Genomic DNA, 25972 nt, shown 5'->3' with positions numbered 1-25972 from the left:
ATAAGCCGTTTGTCGTTTTAGAGAATTTGGCAGTACGTCCAAACGGCCTCACACACAGACCATGTGTAACCATGCCAGCCCAGGACCTCCACTTCCGGCTTCTTTACCGGCGGGATTGTCTGAAGCCAGCCACCCAGACAGCTGATGAAACTGAGGAGTATTTCTGTCTTTAATAAAGGCTTTTGTGTAGAAAAACTTATTATGATTAGCTGGGCCTGGCTCCCCAGTGGGTGGGCCTATGCCCTCCCAGGCCCACCCATGGCTGTGCCCCTGCCCAGTCATGTGAAATCCATAGATTATGTCCTAATGAATTTATTTCAATTGACTGATTTCCTTTATATGAACTGTAACTCAGTAAAATCGTTGAAATTGTTGCATGTGGCGTTTTATTTTTATTCAGTATAAATTATTCACAGCTGTAATGGCTGCCAAAAGTGCCAAAAGACATATGCAATCAGGACATGGTGGAGTGTTGTACAATTTTCTTTCACTTTGAAAATATGGAGTAGGTTGTGTGGATCTGTAGGGATAAAATCTAATTGAATCCCTTTTTTCTTTATTTTTTTTATTTTTTATTAAAGGCAGCCCAAACTTTCACCAGGCACTCAATGTTGTGTTAAGAAGTGTATTTCCTTAGCTGTGGCTTTTACTCATGTCTGGATTGTGATCTGACATACAATACATGGCCATATTTATCCAACCTCATTTGTTTCCCTCACCAAATCAACGCATCTCAAACTCTGAATCGGCTTAGTATTCTGGGTGTGGCCCGGGATACTGGACCGGGATACTGGACGCTATAGCCATAGGCCGAGATTCCGTAATGAGCCATTAACAATTAGTGGTCAGGATGAAAGACCCTCATTCCCACTGTTTCCCCATATCTTCTGTGATGTTAAGGAAGTGCTTGTGTTCCCCCTCCATATTGTTTTCATTGAAAAAGACACAAATTTATCTCACAGCAACACAATGTCCCACTATGCCTTGTCTTCCCTACAGGGCCGAGCCCATTCTTCTCAGGATCAAGGAAGACAGAACGCGCATCGTCTCGCCGTCGTTTGACAACATCAAGTATGACACGTTTGAGATCGAGGAGTATCCGCTGTCTGCTCAGGGCTTCGACTGGGAGCTGTGGTGTCGCTACCTGAACCCGCCCAAAGCCTGGTGGACCCAGTACAACCACACCGCCCCTATCAGGTCACTGTCAGCAAAGACTTAGGAATCAACAGTTGTCTTGTGCTATTTCACAGGCACTGTGTTGCATTGAGAAATCCACACAATGTTGTGTCTGTGGCTTATTTTATTTTAATAACAGAAAAGCTCTGACGAAGGCCGTGAGGCCCATACGTAAAGCTTATTAAAGAGCATTGATACTATCGAGCAGTATGCGGGTTCCTTCTTTTTTCTCATTTTCATAACAGAACCAGTAAGAACGTGTGCAATCCTGTTGCATCAGTTTGATGTAGATCAAAGCTCTTGTTTTCTTTCTCCTGGTTGTTTTTAGACAGCCGTTAATCCTCATTCTTGACGACAAAAAAAATAGGCAAACAACCTTGCAGGTTTATTATTGAAAACATATCAAGAAATCAAATGTGGAAAGTCTCCAGCTGAGCTCAGAGGTGTTACAAATACGCTAGAAAGTACTAGGAAGTAGTTCATACAACCACAGTGCATAATTGACTGTTTCTCTCTTTTGACTTCTTTGTACCAGGAGCCCAGCTCTTATTGGCTGTTTTGTGGTGGACAGGAAGTACTTTGAGGAGATTGGCCTATTGGATGAGGGAATGGAGGTCTATGGTGGAGAGAATGTGGAGCTTGGCATCAGGGTGAGTGGAGTGCAAAATAATTATAATCAGCTCAGTAATATGCCAAGTCCTAACTTGAGATCGGTCCCCCATTGACATCTATGCTAAGAGTCAATAACAGCAACCAAAACTTAAAAACAGGAAGCAAACCAAAAAGTTGAGCAAAACAAAAACGGGGAAGAAAATATAAATGATTGTTTTTTTTAGAAATCAAAATAGAGCGAGCCAATTAAAGGTGTTAACCCTCTACATCTCTCAAGCCAACTGGAGCCATGTGCTCTTAAATATCCCCTGTGCCAGCACAGGTGAAATGCCTTCTGACTAACGAGATGACAAGCCCGCACAGGTGTAACACATACTAATGAGGTGACGCCAATCGGTGCACCCAACGTCCTGAGGTCCAACCTCGAAATATAAATGGAAAAACCAAAACCTGTAACAATAATTTACACAAAAACCTGAGTTGCGTACAAACCCGGAATATCAATTTAGGATTTGGCCTATATTGAGGACTCTTGGACTCATTAGTGTGTGTAACGATCCACTGCTGCTGCTGTGTGAGTCCCTGCTGCACTGCTGTCTGTTGCTGGATGATACAGCCAGTCAGCTCAGCCCTCCTCCAGATGGGCCATGAGAGGAGCTGCAGTGTGCTAGGGAACCCCCCCCCCATAGCAAGCTTGAAACTCAACCAGCTCAGCAACTTGCACACTTCCAAAGAGCTAAAAGTACATCAAACGAACCCTTAGAGTTTACTATGGGACATACATGCACACTCCACATTAGTGAGACCTACACAGTGTGTCTTGTGTGGGTATTTGTGCCTCCTTCCCCTTGCAGCTTTGTGGTCCTGTGGCATCAGGAGGGAAGGGAGCAGCCTACTCTTTGGTAGGTGTCAAAAATCCCTTCAAGACTGGGTGTTAATATACTGATAATGGGTCAGATCAGACTGTATCTTCCAGTAGCTTTTCTGATTGGCTAACTTCATCTTGCCAGAGGGAGAAATGTGCTCTCTAGCAACTGTATTGCATTAGGGACCTGGCTGAATGGGAAATACTTATTGTGTGGAAATATGGCAAAGGTTTGAGGACTGTCTATATAATCCTATTGACTGAAATGATGGTATAGAAATCCATTGAATCGGTGGAGCATAAAGATAAGTATGCTGGAGTGACTTTTCAATACAGTACGGCAAAAGTTCAGGGACCGACCGATTTTAGTGTTGAGTTGAGTGTGTGGCCAACTTGAAATCCTCTGGAATGGCTTATCTGCGCTCTCTTAACAGGACCTATGTGCGCGAGCGCTTTCGTAATCACCTCTGTTGCAGTTAACAGACATCCAGTCATGGATCATCAGTGTTGTTGTCAGTCATTATGTAAATTAGGCATTTTCTTGACAGAATCAGGAACTGTGATCTCTCCACTGGGCATTACATCCCCCTTAATGAATAGTTGTATTTAGGCCCGCCAAAACAAGGGATGGGCTTTTTCTGTTTTTCTACAGATTCTTCCTCCCTGGTACCCAATAACCACATGCTGTGCTTTTAATAAATACTTTATTTATAGATCTATCTTCATTATGTTTGTGTTTTATTTACTACCACTTGATTATTTTAGCATTTTATCTCAGCAGGCAGACTTTTTGCAATTTACAACGCATTTGTTAGTTAGCCCCCACTCAACATCTCAATTAGCACATTTTTCCTTTGAGCTCCTGACCAAGTTGTGTGTTTAGTTTGACAATGAACGTCCGTTAAAAACTATTCAGCACTCAGAACTGATATATTTCTAGTCTCAGCCACTATTCGTCATACCTTCCACAGCCAGGTGTAATGTTGTCTGCAGATAGTTGTCTCCAGTCCAAAATAGTAGGCATGTGCCCCATTTATAATCCCCATAAGATGGATTTTCCTCTGAGAGAAGAAAAAGGAGAGTTCTTGAGGGCTCTAGTCAGCAAGAGTACAGTGGGTGGGTGAAATAAACATACAAACACACAAAGGCTGATATTACACAGTATACATTGTATGCTAAATAAAAGCTCCTCATAACTCTGTACAGTAAGTCGCTTTACAAAATATGGTGATTTTGTAAAAGCCATTTGGAGACTGTTGTGCACTTAAAAGCGTTCATACTATGAGTGTGGTAGCACTACAGTTGTTTGATTTGAGTGAGACGTGGCAGACAATATGTCACAGGTAATTTACTGACACTAGCTAGGTTTCTATCCATTTGGCGACAAATTTTCAAGTGAATATTCTGAAATCCGCATGAAAACAATATGCGCATTTTCCCACCCTGTGAAGTTTATCATAACGTATTTCATCTGTAGCCTAATGAACTGCATGCTTTCCCGAGTCGTAGTGGGAGGACCACACAACATATCATCGCGTAACTCCAAGTTTACTTTGCTATGATGGTTATTATATCAATATTTGTGCATAAAGGCATTTACATAGTACATTTTAATGACACAAAAAATTTACCGACAGATTTGCTGTTTCCTTCAGGCCTGTCGTAACATATTTTTATCCGACATGTACTTTACTTGCATAAAAAGGATGGAAATCTGGTTACTGACTTCCTCCTTGTATCTAACCCTATGTGTACTACTGAGCTCTGAACACTTCCAGGGCTAGAACTCGGCTTCCTACCTATTTTTTGTAAATATTTTATTTGGACCATTTTTGTGTGTGTAACTTCAGGTATGGCAGTGTGGGGGCAGTGTGGAGGTCCTGCCCTGTTCTCGGATAGCCCATATCGAGCGTGCTCACAAGCCCTACACTCAAGATCTGACTGCTCATGTGCGGCGGAATGCGCTGAGGGTGGCCGAGGTGTGGATGGACGAATACAAGAACCACGTTTATATGGCATGGAACATTCCGCCACAGGTAAAGACCATAGCCTCCTGAGTTATTCCTGAAAATGCGACCCGACCAGGAAAACTCCAGGCCCGAGTCATTTCAGTCTAAATGTGTATTCCATAAATGTTCTATGTTTAAAAAAAACATTTTTTTTTAAATGGTCATGTGGGTATCCATGTGTCTCTTTCTAGGACTCAGGGATTGACATAGGGGACCTCACGGAGAGGAAGGCTTTGAGGAACAGACTGCAGTGTAAATCTTTCAGGTGGTTCTTGGCCAACATCTACTCTGAGATGAGAACCTACAGTGACACTGTTGCTTATGGAGTGGTGAGTGTGTTATATCTATGCTCAGCGTTGGTTCATGGATTAAAGTCCCTTTTCGTCTTGCGAAATCTCGAGGCGTTTTTGTAATAAAAATTTTAAAAAGTCATCTGAGGACTAGTTTATCATCAGTACACTGACAATGTCAGTCATAAAACGTAATGCTATAGTGTGCATGTAATGTGAGGCGTGCATACTGTACATGCTGAAACAGTCTTTTGCAATATCTTAACGAGAACATAAAACATGACTATCCTAGGAGTCCATTTCAAGCCACAGCTTGTGGACAATACCTCCACTGAAGCAAAGAAAGTTTGAAGATGCCTGAAATAAAAAATAAAAAAAATAGGTCCGTTTTATTGAAATATGAGTAATGACACGGTCCAAAAATAAGCTGTCCGCCCTTCTAACGCTTTGCTTGGTCGTTTGATGAGCACTTCACATCACAACTGTGTTTGAATTATTTGATGCCAAATCATGACACTACTGAGCGTGTATGGGAGTCAAGCTGTGCATGTGATTATGTTGGCAGCTATCAAAACAACTTGGTGAAATGCATATGAATACATATTTGACAAGGATGTGATCACTAAATCTCACATGATTGTTTTCTGAAAAGTGAACATGATAATCTGAAGTGCACTGTTGAGAATGATATTAACATAACAAGGACATTATTCCACAATAATTTATTGAAAAATGACAGAATATAGAAACATAAATAAGGCGGAGTTGGAAAAGTGCATTTGTTATTTCTTTTTGTAGCTGGAGCTCTAAACCCTGCTGCAAACTGCAAATTTCTCCTGACTCAATTTGTGGTCAAACAGATGCTGCACGACTATTTTTGTCACAATTATTTAATGGAAAAACATATTTCTTCTCCTTTGTTGATGTGAGGATAATGGAAACCAATTGTTTACACTATTGTGTTTTGTCTTTCGAGGCAAACAGTAATTAGCCTAAAGTGCTTCCATTTGTCAAACTGTTCGTCACACAAACCAGTTTTGTGCTGTATCATTCTATTGTTAAAGGACTAATTATCCATTGTCGTTTGCCAGATGGAAGAAGGCCGAGCTTGACGTCTTTTCCAGAAACAGATTGTCCATTAACGAGCTTCTGCCTTCTTAATCCGTCTCAGTCCCTCCTTCCTGGTTATTGCATTATTTTCCTCCTCTCTGTCTGTCTCTTCCAGTTAAAGAACATGCTGAGGAATGACCTGTGTCTAGACCAGGGGCCTGACTCAGACAACATCCCCATCCTGTACCTCTGTCATGGGATGACACCACAGGTGAGTGCCCTCTAACCCCTCTATCTGTAAGGTCACTCCCAACTCTGTCCTGGTCCTAACGCAAACCCCACAGCAATTATTACTGTCTTTTCCCCACTTACAAAATAAGATCCTTGCTCTAACTATGACTCAAGCTATTCATCCTTGTTTCCTTGTCTGTGGAATGTAAAAGCTCTTGGAAAAGGTATTAGTGTTTCTCAATGCCTTGTGCTTTTATACTACTTGTCCCTTTTACCTCTTGGTAATGTGCTGGATTTTAACGCATCATAAACAATGAACGTCTGACCGTCTACATGTTCACATTGCATAATTCATAATTGCAACAAGACAGTCTAGTACTGCATCTTGAATTTTTTTGAGGACGCTATGTTCCACTATTGTCAGAGATGTCAATATAATCGACTGGTGCCTGAAATGTTAAACCATGGATGGAAATCAATCTACTCAGCTACTGTAGCTCTCCAAACTGCTGCACTTTCACTATTCTGTCTCTCTGTCGTTATACATTTTCATTTTTCCCTGCGACGTACATTTGGCTCATGATAGATAATTGAATTATTATGCATAACACTTTCACATTATTTTTTGTTGCTGAAACCCAAGATATGAGATTAGTCCAAAATGCAGTTTAGTTCTAGACAGTAACTCTACAGGAATGACTGTAGAATACAAACAGAGATGTTTTACATTGGGTATTCAGGTTGAATCCTGCCTCTGTACTATGATGGAGTGTTAGGGGTTAGGATAAGATACCGTTGCACTCCATCAGTGTGTAAGCCTATACAAACTCTATCAGAGCATTATCTGGGTATTTGATGGAGGTGAAAGGTGGTGTTGTAGCGTTGACTATCATTAAATGTGAAGACTGTTCAATTATCAAACCAATTCTCTGTGTAATTATTCCGTAATTAAACAAATCACCAAATAGTAATTAACTAGGAAGTTGTGGCACCTTGGGAAAATGTTTGTCTAAATTTCCCGACTATAACTTTTCAGATATTTTATCTTATCGATTACAGTCTTCTATTAATGTATTATTACGTCATCATTCTCATTCCTGAACGTCGCAAACCCTTTATCTGCAATAACCATAGCATCAAATCAGGAATCAGCGATATACAAATTGGCTTAGTTACAAGCTAACTAATCAATCGCAGAATGACATACATACACACACAATAGGTCATACATTGGTTACTAACATGACACAAATTCAAGTCCCTAGTGGACGAAACCGATATGACGGCTTGGTAGAAAAAGGAAAGGGGTGGGGACAGCTCAAGAGCGGGAAACTCGGAGTGGACCCACTGTAATACAGTTGATAGCTACACTCATGAAATGCTAATACTTTTAACATGAACAGCCACTCATTCAAAAAGATATTACAATTTACATATTTAAAAGTGTATGCCTTTGTTGTCCGTCTCTGTGATTGCCAAGCTGTCTGCTGGATAGTCAGTCGACAGAAAACCTCTGGTTTGTCCACCAGAGATCAAAGTCTGTCATAGTTGTTGGTTGTTATAATGGGTACTTCAGAGTATCATTCGGAAATGTTCTTAGGACAGATGCGTTTACCAGAATAAACAGCTGAAGCCTGAATAATTGGTTTTTAGTTTGTAGATTTCTTCACCATTTCAGCGTGGGGATAATCTCCACCTTTTCTGGTCTTGTCCTTTGGTAGAGTTGCCAACCATTTCAACATGTAGCGACAGCTTCCATGTTTTCTGGTCTCTAGAGTAGTTTGAACCACTTCACACACCAGCGTCACCGGGCACAGTAGTTAGAGCGTTGGGCCAGTAACCGAAAGGTTGCTGGATCGAATCCCCGAGCTGACAAGGTAAAAATCTGTCATTCTGCCCCTGAACAAGGCTGTTAACCCACTGTTCCCCAGTAGGCCATCATTGAAAGTAAGAATTTGTTCTTAACTGACTTGCGTAGTTACATACATTTTTGTACCTTTATTTATGTGTCTCCAGAGAGTGGTAGCCATTTCAACGTGGGGACCTCGTCCCGGCGTTATCTTGACTAAATGTACATTTTGTCGCACGTCCTTTTATTCTGGAGTAGAAAAGGGGGCGTTCCATGACACCGATGTAAATGTCTGTGGTCACTGACTAGTTCAAACTTTATATGAAAACCCATACTCTCATTTAGAAGGTTAACATCACATTTCATCTTTTCAAAAGTATTCCTATACTCAATCATTTATTTTATACAACATCCAGATGCAAACCCCATAATTGAGAAGTGTATACAAACAACGGAACAGTAATGTGTGTCTCCTGTCCTCATGAGGTCACCAAATGAAACAAACTCAACATGATTGTCCCTTAAGTGTCCACGGACCACTCCGACTGCTTGGAATACAGAAATACTGTTCAATCATTCAACCTTTTGACGTCCAAGTGTCTCTCTGTGTTCCACAGTTACATTCCAATCTTCAATACTACTGAGCCCAGAGGCAGTGTATTTTACGACCGCCATAAAGCGGGAGAGAGAGAGAGGGCACTGTAGAGCGGACCCACTGCAACCTGATCCTTCAGATCTTCACAGGAGAGTTATGACGGTGGTGAATGTCATTGACCATGAACCAGCAACCAATCAGAGTGATGGCGTGTCTACTATGGAGGAGGTAGAAGAGTATTTCCTGTGGGAACGGATGGTCTGCCATGCCACCAGGAAATTCCTCGCCTCCAGTAGCGATGTGTGGGTAAAATCTCTGGGGAAGCCAAGCCAGAAAAAAAGCCATATTACAACCTATGTGTTGTGAAAATTGCGTTGTTTGCTCTGTAACCTGTTAGTTCATATGCCTTGCCACCGTGATATAGGCCTAAGGCCCAGACAATAAGACGACACAGTGGCAGAATAAATTCGACCACACCTTTTTGTTTCATCACAAAACCAGAGGGCAACCTATGTTCGGTGAAGTCCACAAGCAATTAGCTTTTAACAAAGTTACTTGACCTTCTGCATGGTCAAGCAAGTTAATGTTACCCCCTAAAATACACCTTTTGATTTTGTTCATTTTAAGACCTATTGTTTGGAACAACGTACTCTACAAGTACATTACATTTCCAGAATGGGCTCTGTGCTAATTCTGAAGTTCTGATGCATTTTATTAGCACTACCAACACAGTGAATGGTAAATATATTCAAAGGGAAGTCTCTCTGCTGGTGATTTGCTGAATGTGCAATCCCAAAGGAGGCTTGTGATTGGTTAATTACCTATTATGTACATTTCTATGTATAAAATGGCTTATATCAATAAAAGTACCAGAGAGCTCCCCCAGGAAATGTGGTGTTTGAAGAGTATATTGTTCCAAATATAATTTCTTTGTAAGAAATATCAAAAAGGGTCATTTTATATTGAATATATTAATGTGAATGTTTTTATTTCAGAATCTAGACATAATCCATATTTGAGAGAACATTATAAGGAGTATAATGACACCAAGATGTCTGTATAATATACGGTTCACAGATCATAGGGTCTTATAGGAGGCATGTAAATAGGAGGCGTGTATATAGGAGGTCTAAAAAATACCTAAAATGGCCACTTAAAAAAAAATCTAATAATGTATGGTTTGGGATGCAAATGTAAAAAGCATGTCTAACATCCTTCCACCCAATTAAGTTTCTATGTGAGAATTGCTAAAACTACATTCTAAGATACCAAAAATATTTTTCGCATGGAATCACCCCATTAGAACTGGTGTTACCTAGGAGACCAGACCCTAGACTGTGTGGAGATATGGAGAAAATCCCAATTGGCACTGCACTGGGTAGGAGAAACCTTTTAGAGATCCATATTTCTTATCAAAGGATCTTATCAAAGAGCACTCTACAGGTTACTGCAGAGTGAAGGGGAGACCTAACTACAGAAAAAACACTGAAAGAAATGTGTAATTCTGTCTTGACTGGTTTGATCTATACTGTGGTACTACCAAAGGTGGTATCAAGGCACAAGGCGAGACCCAAATGCAGACACAGGAGGCAGATGGTTGGAGTCTTACAATGTTTATTAATCCAAAGGGGTGGTTGTTTTCAGTCGTCTGTTACACTTGTTGAAAGTTACTTTGGCATCTTTGCTAATTAACGTTAGATGCATTGATATGATATATCTGTGTGAAATTAGTTCCATAATGAAGGATTGAGAGTTGGCTTGGATAATTGACAGCACCATCTCTTCCTTGCCTAGCATATGCACAGAAAAGTGACTGTCAGGAGTTTATTTATTTGCAATGAAGTCCTTGCTGAGTTAATTGAAGAGGGATTAGTACATGTTGGCTGTGTAATGTACAAATCCTGACAGTTACTGGAGTGCTACAAACACATGTTTTGTTCTTCTATCCTTGTGGGGACCTAAAATTGATTTCCATTCAAAATAATTTTTTTCTTTACCCTAACCTTAACCTGAACCATACTTTGGGGTTTTGGCAATTGGACCCTTTGATCTACTTTCCCAGAGTCAGATGAACTCGTGGATACCATTTTTATGTCTCTGTGTCCAGTAAGAAGGAAGTTAAAGATAGTAGTGGCTGGCAAACTAACTAGCGTTAGCATAATGACTTCCAGTCATTGAGCTTACGCTAGTTAGCAATTGCGCTAGCAACTTCCTTCAAACTGCACGCAGAGACATACAAATGGTATCCACGAGTTCATCTGACTCTGAGGAAGTAGATTTCCAAAATCCCTTTAACCCAAACCGTAAACCTAACCCCTAAGTTTAAAATAGCCTTTGTCCTTATTGGGATGTGGGAAATGTCCCCATGAGGAATAATTTTACTTGTTTTACTATCCTTATGGGGACGTTTGGGGGATTTTCGGTCCCCACAAGGATATAAGAACCGACACACACACAATTCTTGACATTTAACCTAATGAAGCATCATATGTACAGTAGCTCAGTAATAGAAAGCAGGAGCTCCTATGTCATCAACTTCAGCCTGCTGAAAAACAAAGAGGAACATTAATAAAGAGCTCTCTGCTAACACAAGGGCCTTTTGTTCTAGCCCATCGCTCTGAATTACTTTCTGTCTGTTATTTCACAATTGTTACATTTAACAGAAATGTTCCATTGGGATTGAGGCTTTTCTCGCAATGAATACGCTATGAGATTTTTATATGTTAGGGATTGACACGCTCCCTTTGTATTCTTCGTACAGAGAGGCCATTGTTCCACACGGCTCAGTATAAAAAACGTTATTAAGTTATTTTCAATGAATCTTAGAGACTGAAATGCTGTGGAATCGGTAACAATATGAGTGTTGGCCAGAATAAGTGTATTGAAATCTTAAAGATAATGGATATCATATATGCTTCTGTAATAGTGTCGTCTCCGTAATATTGTGCAGTGCATTCGGAAAATATATTCAGAGCCCTTCACTTTTTCCAAAAATGTTTACGTTACAGCCTTATTCTAAAATGGATGACATTTTTTTTTAAATCCTAATCAATCTACACACAATACCCCATCATGACAAAGTGAAAAGGGAGAAAGAAAATCTCTAATTTGGACTCATCAGACCAAAGGACAGATTTCCACCAGTCTAATGTCCATTGCTCGTGTTTCTTGGCACAAGCAAGTCTCTTCTTATTGGTGTCCTTTAGTAGTGGTTTCTTTGCAGCAATTTGACCATGAAGGCCTGATTCACACAGTCTCCTCTGAACAGTTGATGTTGAGATTTCTCTGTTAATTGAACTCTCTGAAGCATTTATTTGGGCTGCAATTTCTGAGGCTGGTAACTCTAATGAACTTATCCTCTGCAGCAGGGGTAACTCAGTCTTCCTTTTCTGTGGCGGTCGTCATGAGAGCCAGTTATAGAACTTGATGGTTTTTGCGACTGCACTTGAAGAAACTTTCAAAGTTCTTGAAATGTTCTGTATTGATTGACCTTCATGTCTTAAAGTAATGATGGACTGTTGTTTCTCTTTGCTTATTTGAGCTGTTCTTGCCATAATATGGACTTGGTCTTTTACCAAATAGCCCTATCTTCTGTATACCACTCCTACCTTGTCACAACACAACTGATTGGCTCAAGCGCATTAAGAAGGAAAGAAATTCCACAAATTACCTTTTAACAAGGCACACCTGCTAATTGAAATGACTACCTCATGAAGCTGGTTGAGAGAATGCCAAGAGTTGGCAAAGCTATCATCAAGGCAAAGGGTGGCTACTTTGAAGAATCTCAAATAAATATATATTTTTTTTAAAACTTTTTGGTTACTACATGATTCCATATGTGTTATTTCATAGTTTTGATGTCTTCACCATAATTATACAATGTAGAAAATAGTAAAAATAAAGAAAAACCCTGGAATAAGTAGGTGTGACCAAACTTTTGACTTGTACAGTATGTCAACCATCTGATTGAAAAACAGTCCGTCTTTGGAGACAGAAAATATTTATTTAAGCAGCCCTTATACTTTAGAAAAACCTCGCTTTAAAGCACTGAAGACAATGATTTATGTTTTCGTCTGACTTTGGAATATAAATGATTAAAACAAAAATCTGAGTTATTTTGCATATAAAAAAAAACGTTATTCTTCCAGAACGACTTCGCACGTATTCGAAAAGCAAATAATTTATCACAACTGGGATCAAAATATGAACTTTCTTATTGAAAAATGTCACATCAATCCTAGTGCTCTTTTTTTCAGAGACAATAAATTGTATCCCCAAGCAATTTTCCTTTAACTTGTTTTCTGCTCAGAAGGAGAGATGGTGCATCATATCAGAACGTGTGAAAATAACTCCCTTTTTAGTATTCTGAGGTATTGTGAAAGGGGAATGTGAAATTAAGACATGAAAATGGTTGTCATTTCATTAAGTCAAGCTCATTTCAAAGACAACTCCATTGAGGCCCATTAAGACAGGGTGTAATCTTATCAACAACAGATTAACATAATCACATGGTCCCCTGAAGCTTGCATCGAGATATGGACTTACTGTATTTCTCCTGCGCTCTCCCTAGGAAAATCCATTGAAACCAGTGAATGTTTACAGCACATATCTTACAATCATGGGATGCAGCTGTACATAATATTCCCATTATTGTGAAAAACGAGATGCAGAGCTTGATCTCATTTATGGCCTACAGAGTTTAGTTGAAAGGAGAGAAAAATATGCACATCCAACTAAATGCACAGCAAGAGGACTTTTGATATCATTATAATGATCAAATAAATGCATTTTGTTATGACCCAGAGACTGACAGAGCTAGCAAAGGCCAAATATCCTGCAACACCACAAATGTCATTTATTTGATCAAGTGTCCATGCAGATTGTCGTATGTGGGAAAGACGCGTAGAGTGCTTAAAACAAGAATCACGGAACACAGGAGTTGCGTTAGACATAATGATATCAAAAGTCCTCTTGCTCTGCATTTTTCCCAGGCAAAGCACAACTTGTCCTTTCTCCCCTATCTGGGCAGTGAAAATGCCATGTGGGGTGAGGGGGGGGGGTGTAATTGACAATTTCCTTTTGGATTCATTTCCTCAACACTCTGTCTCCAAGAGGTCTAAATGAAGAACGAGACATAAAATATTTTCTATAAAATGTGTTCTGCTCATAGGGGGTGCTGTTTTCCCATTTTCCCTGTATATCATATTGTATACAAAATGATTGACACATTTTGTCTTTTACCTATCTATATTAGCCTACTTGACATGGATAAAAAAAGTACATGTAATTGTTTTTCCATAATGTCTGTGTAATATTTTATTGTGAGGTTAATGTACTATATGTATTCAAGTGACTGGATGTTCATGCATCTAGAGGTTATTTAGGTAGGTGTGTTTCACAGTGGTGTATGACCTGACGAAGATCCAACTCGGATCGGAAGGTTGTCTTTATTGTGCATCTGATTAAATCACCATGGGAGCATACCAGAGTTGCAGACACAGAGTTTAGTTACCTTGATGACTTTCCATTCTTTCTCATCACCTGTATGGTTAGTGCTATCTGGAATCCTTGATGTCCCTACCCTAACCTTAATCCCTACCCTTACCTTAATCCTTACCTAACCATAACCCCCTTAACCGTTTGAAATGTCAACATCAATGGGGTGATGTCAGAGTTGGGACGTCCCAAGGAATCCATTTAGACGTCCTCTCCTGTATGACTTCTGTATGACTTCTGTATGAGTGTTGGGGGTGTGGGATGTGTGTTTGGGATGATATTTAAGGCATGTGTTACAAGATGGGTCAATGTTCATGCGTGTGTGTGTGTATGCCACAAACATATAAACGCAACATGTAAACGCTTACTGAAAAAACAGGCTTCTGACAAACAGTTGTGGCAAACCTTTGGCAAATTTGCGACAAGCTCATTTTTACATGCAAATTAGTTTTGTGGCAAACTTGCTGTAAATTTTCGTCAACTTGTGAACTTCTGGCAAACAATTCTGGGAAACTTGTGGCGAACATTCTGTTTGTTGTAAAACTCAGTATGAATATGCAAATTAGATCTCATTTTTGGTTACTGTGTGTTAAACAACATTGGAATGTATCTACAGTGCATTCGGAAAGTATTCAGACCACGTTACTTTTTCCACATTTTGTTACGTTACAGCCTTATTCTAAAATAGATTTTTAAAAATCTACACACAATACCCCATAAAGTAAAAGCAAAAATAGATTTTTCGAAATTCTTTTAAAATGGATAAAGAATTCTAAACTTAAACCATATTTACAGAAGTTGTCAGACCCTTTAGTAAGTCATTTGTTGAAGCATCTTTGGCGGCAACTACAGCCTCGAGTCTCCTTGGGTATTGTGATGCTACAAGCTTGGCACACCTGTATTTGGGGAGTTTCTCCAATTCTTCTCTGCAGATCCTCTCAAGCTCTGTCAGGTTGGATGGGGAGCGTCGCTGCACAGCTATTTTCAGGTCTCTCCAGAGATGTTCGATCTGGTTCAAGTCCGGGCTCTGGCTGGGCCACTCATGGACATTCAGAGACTTGTCCCGAGGCCACTTCTGCGTTGTCTTGGCTGTGTGCTTAGGGTAATTGTCCTGTTGGAAGGTGAACCTTCACTCCAGTCTGAGGTCCTGAGTGCTCTGGAGCACGTTTTCATCAAGGATCTCTCTGTACTTTGCTCTGTTCATCTTTCCCTCGATCCTGACTAGTATAAACATCTCCACAGCATAATGCTGCCACCACCATGCTTCACCGTAGGGATGGTGCTAAGTTTCCTCCAGATGTGATGCTTGGAATTCAGGCCAAAGACTTCAATCTTGGTGTCATCAGACCAGAGAATCATGTTTCTCATGGTCTGAGTCTTTAGGTGCCTTTTGGCAAGCTCCAAGTGGGCTGTCATGTGCCTTTTACTGAGGAGTGGCTTCAGTCTAGCCACTCTACCATAAAGGCCTGATTGGTGGAGTGCTACAGAGATGGTTGTCGTTCTGGAAGGTTCTCCCATCTCCACAGAGGAACTCTGGAGCTCGATCAGAGTGAACATCAAGTTCTTGGTCACCTCCCTGATCAAGGCCCTTCTCCGCCGATTGCTCAGTTTGGCTGGGCGGCCAGCTCTAGGAAGAGTGTTGGTGGTTCCAAACTTCTTCTATTTAATTATGATGGAGGCCACTGTGTTCTTGGATCGTCAGTGCTGCAGACATTTTTTGGTACCCTTCCCCAGATTTGTATCTCGACACAGTCCTGTCTCAGAGCTTTACGGACACTTCCTTCAACCTCATGGATTTTGCTCTGACATGCACTGTCAACTGTGGGACTTTAAATAGACAGGTGTGTGCCTTTCGAAATCATGTCCAATCAATTGAATTTACCACAAGTGAACTCCAATCAAGTTGTAGAAACATCAAGGATGATCAATGGAAACAGGATACACCTGAGCTCAATTTTGTGTCTCATAGGAAAGGGTCTGAATACTTCTGTAAGTAAGGTATGTCATTTTGTTTACAATTTTAAAGATTTATAAAAAACTTTTTTTCTTTGTCATTCTGGGATATTGTGTGTAGATTGACGGGAAATGTATTTAATCAATTTTAGAATAAGGCTGTAATGTAACAAAAAGTAAAGGGGTCTGAATAATTACTGAATGCACTGTACGTAAACCAAAGAATTACTTTATATGAACTTGCTTCACAGAGAGAGAAACCGAAATGTAGTAAATGTACTAAACAACATGTATTCAATGTCTCAAATAAATCCAATACAACTTGAAATCATCAGCATGGTAATGAAGAAAATAGCAAAGAATTAATATTTTTTTACATGGGAGAATTGTGAACAATATGGGGATGTTGACCTTAAGCTGTTTTAAAGGGACAACTACATAATTATTTACATGAGCCAGGTGATAACTGAGCAATAGATTAAGCAATGGAAGTTTAAAAGATAATTAACAACATTTGAATAATTAAAACAACAAAAACTAAATCAGAACTATTGCCTTTTGAGTGAACTTTGGAGATGGCTGCCCTATGGAAGTCCTTTGTCCAAAGCTTGTTGAATGCATGCACTGAAACTATCAGAAAACAAAACAAAATTAGGATACTGAAAACAATTTCTATTTTGGCATCTTAAAAGGTAGAAATTCAGTTATGCCTAATATGGCAATTCATATTTGACAACCCAGTGCTGGGTCAATATTGGGCTAACACAGCATTGGGTTAATTCAACCCAGCGGGTTTGGGTAGTGCTTCTAACCCAGTCCCTTGGGTTGAGCGCTTAACCCAACTTTTGGGTAAATTAGTCTATATTGCTGGGTTGTGACAAACCCAGCACATTGGGTTGGGAGATTGACCCAGCAGCTGGGTAATTTATGTAATCCTAATTTCAATTTTGCTTGAATATTTTTGCCTACTCTACCATCCCACCCCCTCACAATCAATATACAATGTTGAATTTCAGATAATGAATTTCTATTGCCTGCATTTCAGAACATACATTGAAACAAAGCCCTATTGTCTATTTTTACACTGAACAAAAATATAAACGCAACATGCAACAATTTCAATGATTTTACTGAATTACAGTTCATATAAGGAAATCAGTCAATTTAAATAATTTCATTAGGCCTTAATCTATGGATTTCACATGACTGGGAATACAGATATGCATCTGTTGGTCACCGATACCTTTTAAAAAAAGGTAGGGGCGTGGATCGGGAAAACCAGTCAGTATCTGGTGTGACCACCTCAGGATCTCGTCACGGTACTGTATCTCTGCATTCAAATTGCCATTGATAAAATGCAATTGTGTTCATTGTCCGTAGCTTATGCTTGCCCATATCATAACCTCACCACCACCATGGGACACTCTTCACAACATTGACATCAGCAAACCGCTCGTCCACACGACACCATATACGCTGTCTGCCATTTGCCGGTACAGTTGAAACCGGAATTAATCTGTGAATAGCACACTTCTCCAGCGTGCCAGTGGCCATTGAAGGTCAGCATTTGCCCACTGAAGTCAGTTACGACGCCAAACTGCAGTCAGGTCAAGACCCTGGTGAGGACGACAAGCACACAGTTGAGCTTCCCTGAGATGGTTTCTGACAGATTGTGCAGAAATTATTTGGTTGTGCAAACCCACAGTTTCATCAGCTGTCCGGGTGGCTGTTCTCAGACCTTCCCGCAGTTGAAGAAGCCAGATGTGGAGGTCCTGAGCTGGCGCGGTTACACTTGGTCTGCGGTTGGGAGGTCAGTTGGACGTACTGCCAAATTCTCTAAAACGAAGATTGTAGGTGACACACACCTGTCAGGTGGAAGGATTATCTTGGCAAAGGAGAAATGCTCACTAACAGGGATGTTAACAGATTTGTTCACAGAATTTGAGACAAATAAGCTTTTTGTGCCTATGGAACATTTCTGGGATCTTTTATTTCAACTCGTGAAACATGGGACCAGTACTTTACATTTATGCGTTTCATATTTATGTTAAGTATATTTCACAAGATAATATTTCATAAGCTAGGAATGCTTATTAGAATTGACTCATATTATTTAATGTCCAACATCAGACTACCGCCTCAGTTGAACTTGGTGTGCACACTCCGATTGCAATCGGAGAAAAACAAAGCATGTGCGTGTGTGTGTGACATTGTCTGTCTTAAGTGGTATTAACACAGATCTGTCTATCAGACCAGAGCTATCAGTGCCAGAGCTAATCAATAGATAATCACATTCATTGGCACATCTTAGGTGACAGCACACACACACACACACACACACCATGCTGTTTTGCCATACAATAATAGTCTTCATTTGGATAGCGTTAAAACATTGTTACACAGAACAAGTCTAAAATATTACATTTGAATGTCACTCCACTAAGGACATGGACTAATGACTCATTACTTAATAAGTGTATTTCATTCATAAAGCACTTTTCACAATCTCCAAAATGTACCATTTGTATTAAAAGTAAGTTGGTGTGAAAGAATGAAAGCATACCAGAATGTGCTTCAGTAATCGAACTAAAGGAAAACGAGCCACATACCGTACTATAGGCAAAAAGCAGGAACAAAGGCATAAAATAGATAACTATAAATCAAACACATAATAGGACACATCCAGTGCCACAAGCAGTGTATCTTGCTCCAATGCCAGTCCACTAATGACTGTAAACACCTGTGAGCAGTTCCCAAGAGCCAACACAAATGGGTAGGGTCTGGTCACCTCCACCTTAGTGAAATTATGTGATTTTATAACATTAGGACTTGTGCAAACCATGGAGGCACACTGACAATGCCATCACACACAATTCATTTTGTATATTTTATAGCCATTTACATCAACAACCAATCCCTGTTTGATGCCTACATCTTCCATTCATTTGAGGCTGGGGCTCAAAGGTTAATTTACACAACACGAACCACGTTTCCAGTCAACCATTTCATGCAGATGAATTCTGACGCATGAAAAAAGTCACGACCGGGCTGATGGAAACATGAAATCCAGGTACAATTCTATAAATGCCTGAAGACAATTAGTTTTTTTTTACATGGTGCGATATTTCTGTGTCATTTTAAATTAATTGTGCGAGAAATGGCGGTGGAAACTCACGCGATGATATGTTGTGTGGTCCTCCCACTACGACTCGGGAAGCATGCAGTTTATTAGGCTACAGATTAAATAAATAGTAACTGGATCGCGGTCTTCAAGGACAAAATACCGTTGCTTCGCCAGCCCAGGCTGGTTAATCCCAAAAAACAGAATCAAATTAGTCTGTTTTTGTATTAAAAAATAAAATAAAATGACCCAACATGCCTGGAGTATCCAGCAGACACGGAAACTCTGACTATCTCGACTGTCTTGGCCCCATTCTGTCTGGTCCGCTGAGCCCTCTGGATCACGGTCTCCTTCATGTACTCTGCAACCTGGTTTGCCGGCCAGATGTTCAGCCACTTGGTCATCTGGGCTACCCTCTCACCTTTGACTCTGTTGTGAGCACAAAGTATTCAATGAATTATAAATTCCTTTTAACAATCAGTTTTCAAAATACATAAATCTTTCAACATGTACCTGGCAAGACCCAGCTACTGCTCAAGCTTGGTGTGTCCACAGTCCTAAGTATTCATGTCTGTGTCTCGAGGACTTCCCCTCGTGTATAAAAAAAGCGTTTCCTGGTCCGTCTCTTCCTTTCCAAATGAGAGGGTTAAAGGGAAAGCGGGTACTTAATCAGTTGCACAACTGAATGTAGTAAACCGAAATGTGTCTTCCGCATTTAACCCAACCCCTCTGAATCAGAGAGGTGCGGGGGGCTACCTTAATTGACCGCCACGTCTTTGGCACCCGGGAAGCAGTTGTTGTTGTTGTTGTTGGGGGTTAACTGCCTTGCTCGAGCAGAACGGCAGATTTGTCCACCTTGTTAGCTCTGGGATTCGAACCAGCTACCTATCCGTTACTGGCCCAACGCTCTTAACCGCTAGGCTTAACCGCTAGGGGGGTGATTTTTAAGGGAACGTTTCACCCACATTTCTAAATTAAATACTTTGAGGGAAGGGTTGATAAGCCATATCAAATAGTTGTACAAAGGCAAGGGAGTGAGGAAAGCACAAAATTAATAGAGGCGTTAGTAGTTTTGAGTTTAGAAAGGCAGGCCGAAATTCGAACCCCGAGCTGCCTGCAGGGAAATTGGCAGGGAGTGATCCATCAGCTCAAGGTTTACCAGCTACAATATCTCTGGATACTAGCTACTCCCGTTGTGCCTTTTAAGCAAGGCGCTTTGTCCCTAAGTGCCCATGAGCTGCACCCAGCCTGTGATATGTGTGTGTTTGTGTGTCAGGTTGGTCACTGTGACGGAATATCTGTGAAATTACCAATAAAGCAAGTATGGTGAAATGAATGCCAGACAATCTATGGTAGCTGTGCATGTAATGTAACTTGTCCCAAAGTGGCTGCATGGTTGTAAGAGGCTCTGGTGAAGTTAAATCTTTCATGTTTCCATTAAGGTTGTACTATTGGTTATCAATGACAATGTGGAAGACGTAGATGCTGTTTTTCCACAGGGTCAATGAAAATCAGTGTTTCTTTCCTCCCCAAAGCTCTGTCCCCACTCTCAAAAAGAAATGTCTCACTTTTAGTTACTTTGGAATCAAAGAGGCCAGGTTCCACTCATTCAGCGTATTTTTACATTGTTGTCCATTCATTGGCCTTGACTGCATTTAAGTACAGAAATATTAGAACCATATCTAGCTAGCTAAACAAAAATTGAAGGTAAACTCTAATGTTTGCTAGCTAATAGAATTTGCATCCATCTTCCTCAACTTCACAAGTTCGACTAATACTCCCACTGTCAGAAACCATTGAAAACCAGTACAGTAACACTAGCTAACTTAATCAATCACAATGCAAGCATGAGACAAGCCAGCATGTATCTTGGGTAAATTAACCCAGATGGAGAATAAGTCAAATCTAACCATGTTAACTTAACTAGCTAGCCAGCTGACTTAGCTAACGTTAGCTAACATGTGAAACAATGTCTGAGACAGTCCAGAAGAAGTGTCAGCTATTAGCACAGAAAATGGATAGCTAGTTAACGCTACCTACCTGATTATGATAGGACAACCTATAACCTGAAATACCATCAAATGTATAATTCGTAACATTTTGTTGCATACCGTTTTCACAGATTTCATTCAGCCAAAACACCCTTAGTCTGTTGAAATAACTATTGCCGGTTTCCACTCGTCAGTCACTGAATCGCATTAGAACTAGAATACTAAGTATTCTGGTGGACTTCATGCCCTTGTGGCAGGAGAATTAACCCACTGGCTGGGTCAAATATCCATAGCCCAACCTTAATAACCCAGCACCAACAACCCAACCTTGATGTATTTACAGAAAACAACACAACTATTGACCCAATGCCTGCAACCCAGCAATTGGTTCATCCAAACAACCCAACTTACATCTCAAAGCCATGCATGCAAGAAGCCTTGACCTGGAATGGCGCGCAAGATGGCGGTCAGTGCAGATAATTTGTTTTGGTAGCTGAAGGAATTATTGGATTTCCTTACCCAATTATGACCATTGGATTATTTCTACGGTCATAAAACCCTGTATGAATATGGTTTAGTTTATTTACCAAAGTAATTGATTACTTTCTGCAAGTTATTCACCTCTAAAATAAAGTTTGCGACAACACTAGATAGCCTGATAAGCTAGCTAGCTCATAAACTACCTTGTCGAACGTACATGGAAACTGCCACGACCAGAACCAAAAGGAAAGAAATGGAGAGATCGTCAGATGGACAATTAACCACAAAAGATAGTATGATTTTGGGTACTCCTCTTCAGAATGTAACTGTGGGGGGAAATACTGCAATGGGTGACAAATGCGGTGAGCACGGACAACAATGCTCACATCTTGCGCCCCTCCAGTCCCCAGCTCAGGCCTTTACCTTACGACCCCGGAACTCCAGTCAAGCCCCAGGGGGAAAGATGAGAGGCCAAGAGGGTATGTCACTTCTTGAGATGCAAAACAATATTGTAATGCTTTTGACAGCAAAGATAGATGAAAGGGCAAATGGCTTGGAGGTCATGGTTATGGAGAATACGATGAATATTGAGGCCATTAAAAATCTGTTGACTTTATCTTTGGAGAAGTGAAAACTCTCAACTTCCACTTTCTTCATGTCACTTTTATCTGCCAGGAAAATGAAAAGGTGGCTGAACTCGAGCAAAAGGAGAATGAGGCAGAGATACCAGCGCAGGTAGAACCTGAGGTTCCATGGAATTCCAGAACAAGCAGGTGAGGACATCAAATGCAGAGTTGTTGACATTTGTAGAGCTGTCATTCCCAAATCAAAAGCCAAACTTCAGGAAAATATAGACATCGTCCATCGTTTGGGAAGACTTAAGGATCAAGACAAGAGACCGAGGACAACCATCATCTGGTTCACCAACAGATCTACACGGGATCTTCTTTGGAGGCGAGCAAAGAATTGTGAATTCCTCATCAAACAAGAATTGAGGTTCACGGAGGATCTGACCTCAGCAGACAAAGTGACAAGAGAGAAACTGTGGCCGATAGTGGCTGCAGCTCGAAAGGCAGGGAAAACTGCATTTTTTTGTCGGTGCAAGAGTGATCATCGATGGGAAAGAAATGCGGCCAAATCAGTCTAACTCGGACAGAACTGTCAGGCCAAAAAACTGATTACCAGGTGAAAAGCAGCCTTTTATTATAAAAATGTACACAAACACTTGAATGACAAAAGGCTGACCTGAGAACTGGTAAACTAAACACTAACTATAGGTGAATAACTGCTTATTGTAAAGTATACACAATGTCTCCCCTTGTGGGAATAACAATACTTTGGCAATTTTATGACCAATATTTTTTGTTGTTGGAGGGGTTAATTATGGGATGGGAATCCTTTTGAGTTACATATCCTTAGGAAAAGCTTATATTAGCATAACAAGGTTGTTGATTGAAGTTTGTCTTTATCTCTTTGTTCAATTAATGTCAGGGGTATTCGTAATTTACTCAAGCGTAAGGCTATTTTCCTGTATTGCAAACTGTTTAATGCAGACTTTTACTTTTTACAAGAGACTCATGCTTGTTCTTCCGATCTATCTTTTTGGAAAAATCAATGGGGTAACGATATCTGGTTATCATATGGCAACAACCACTCTGCAGGTGTAGGTATTAAAGGAAGGTCATCAGTAGTAAGACTCACCACTCTGCAGGTGTAGCAGTTTTAAGAGCTGCATTTAAAGGGAAGGTCATCAGTAGTAAGACTCACCACTCTGGACGTTGGTTAATTTTAACAGTGAATTTAAACAGTGAAATGTTTTTATTAGGGAATATTTATGCATTCAACAACAAACCAAACAACAGGATATTATTTCAAGAATTTGAAGAAGAAATTAATAGAGTTATAGGTGTATTTCAGGATATCAAAATTATATTAGGTGGAGATTTTAATTCTGTATCTAATGTGATGATTGACAGATATCCCCCTCCTAACAGATCCTGCATAGTTAATCCTGAGTTTAATAACCTATGTCTTGGTCTTGGATTAGTCGATATTTGGAGATCTAAATATCCTGATAAAAAGGAATTCACTTGGAATAACAAGGACATGTCCAGACAGTCAAGAATTGACTTCTGGTTGATTTCTAATTCATTAGATAATTCTGTAGTCAAGATATCAATTGAACCATCAATTCTTACTGATCATAAAGTTATATTCTTAACTTTAAATATGAATGGATCTGAAGTTAAACCGAATCAGAGTTATTGGAAGATGATAATTTCAAGATGGAAGCCAAAGATATTATACAAGACAATTGGAGGAAAGCCCAACTATTTAAGTCTTATAGGAAATATTGGCAATTAATGAAGTATGAAATAAGACAAACAGCCATGAAGAGAGGTAAAGACTTGCTGAACTTGTTAAGGAAATACTTTCTCTAATCTCTATGGAGGACCTTGATGAAGAAGGAAAGGGTCAGTTATTCTCTTTACAACTAGAAATGGACCGAATGTATGAAGAGAGAGCAAAAGGGGCATTTGTAAGATCAAGAAGGAGATGGTTGGAGGAAGGTGGAAAAAAATACAAAATACTTTTACAATTTAGAAAGAAAGAATTCTGAATTTACATCTATTCATAAGCTCAATATAGATGGCAAAGAAAATGAAAACCCCAAAGATATTTCAAAATATGTTTTGGAATTCTATGGTAACCTTTTATACCAATAATGCCTGTCCTACTAGTGAAATATCTGCCTTTCTAGACTCTGTCAAGGACTGTGCAAAATTCATAGATGAAGACTTCCAAAAGTCTTGTGATTAAATTATTTCTATTAATGAAATAAAAAAATGTATCAGCAAGTTAAAAGAGAACAAATCTCCAGGGAATGATGGCATTATCAGTGAATTCTATGAATATTTTCAGGAGGATATTATTGAATTTATACTTCATGTTTTTAAGGAGGCAATTGATTTAGGGGTCCTGCCTGTTTCTATGACACAGGGCCTAATTTCTGTAATACCTAAGCCAAACAAAGATTCTATGGTGTTAGAAAATTGGAGACCAATCACATTAATGAACAATAATGGAAAGATACTTGCATCCATCTTTGCAGAAAGACTTAAAAAAGGTCTTGACCAAATCATTGACGATACCCAGTCTGGTTTAAGTTAGGGATAGGGGGCAGTATTTTCACGGCCGGATAAAAAACGTACCCGATTTAATCTGGTTACTACTCCTGCCCAGAAACTAGAATATGCATATAATTAGTAGATTTGGATAGAAAACAATACAGTTTCTAAAACTGTTTGAATGGTGTCTGTGAGTATAACAGAACTCATATGGCAGGCCAAAACCTGAGAAGATTCTATACAGGAAGTGCCCTGTCTGACCATTTCTTGTCCTTCTGTAGCCTCTCTATCAAAAATACAGCATCTCTGCTGTAACGTGACATTTTCTAAGGCTTCCATTGGCTCTAGGAAGGCGCCAGAAAGTTGAATGATAGCTCTGCAGTCTCTGGGCGAAAAACAGCAGGGGTTTTTGTGAGTGGTCCTTCTGAGGACAATGGCACTCCATTTTTTTCTTTCACTGTTTGAACGAATACAACGTCTCCCGGTTGGAATATTATCGCTATTTTAGGAGAAAAATCGCATAAAAATTTATTTTAAACAGCATTTGACATGCTTCGAAGTACGGTAATGGAATATTTTGACATTTTTTGTCACGAAACGCGCCAGCGCGTCACCCTTCGGATAGTTACCTGAACACACGAACAAAACGGAGCTATTTCAATATAACTATGGATTATTTCGAACCAAAACAACATTTGTTATTGAAGTAGAAGTCCTGGGAGTGCATTCTGACGAAGAACAGCAAAGGTAATCCAATTTTTCTTATAGTAAATCTGAGTTTGGTGAGTGCCAAACTTGGTGGGTGTCTAAATAGCTAGCCGTGATGGCCGGGCTATGTACTCAGAATATTGCAAAATGTGCTTTCACCGAAAAGCTATTTTAAAATCGGACACCGCGATTGCATAAAGGAGTTCTGTATCTATAATTCTTAAAATAATTTATGTTTTTTGTCAACGTTTATCGTGAGTAATTTAGTAAATTCACTGGAACTTTGCGGTGGGTATGCTAGTTCTGAGCATCACATGCTAATGTAAAAAGCTGTTTTTTGATATAAATATGAACTTGATTGAACAAAACATGCTTGTATTGTATAACATAATGTCTTAGGAGTGTCATCTGATGAAGA

The 25972-nt window shown here is 39.9% G+C and overlaps 1 protein-coding gene across 1 annotated transcript in view; it reads left to right on the top strand.

The window, feature by feature from the left end:
• Positions 1–25972, top strand: part of LOC106573212 (polypeptide N-acetylgalactosaminyltransferase 18) — a 97752-nt gene that overhangs the window by 35392 nt on the left and 36388 nt on the right. The window contains exons 5-9 of the mRNA XM_014148041.1: positions 1000–1197; positions 1712–1826; positions 4504–4689; positions 4854–4991; positions 6178–6273. Of these exons, the coding sequence (XP_014003516.1) occupies positions 1000–1197; positions 1712–1826; positions 4504–4689; positions 4854–4991; positions 6178–6273 (733 nt within the window). The remainder of the gene's footprint in view (positions 1–999; positions 1198–1711; positions 1827–4503; positions 4690–4853; positions 4992–6177; positions 6274–25972) is intronic.

Source organism: Salmo salar, chromosome ssa16 (genome assembly GCF_905237065.1).
Source record: "Salmo salar chromosome ssa16, Ssal_v3.1, whole genome shotgun sequence".
NCBI classification, from domain to species: Eukaryota; Metazoa; Chordata; class Actinopteri; order Salmoniformes; family Salmonidae; genus Salmo; species Salmo salar.
This window is presented reverse-complemented; position numbering and strand designations above follow the sequence as displayed.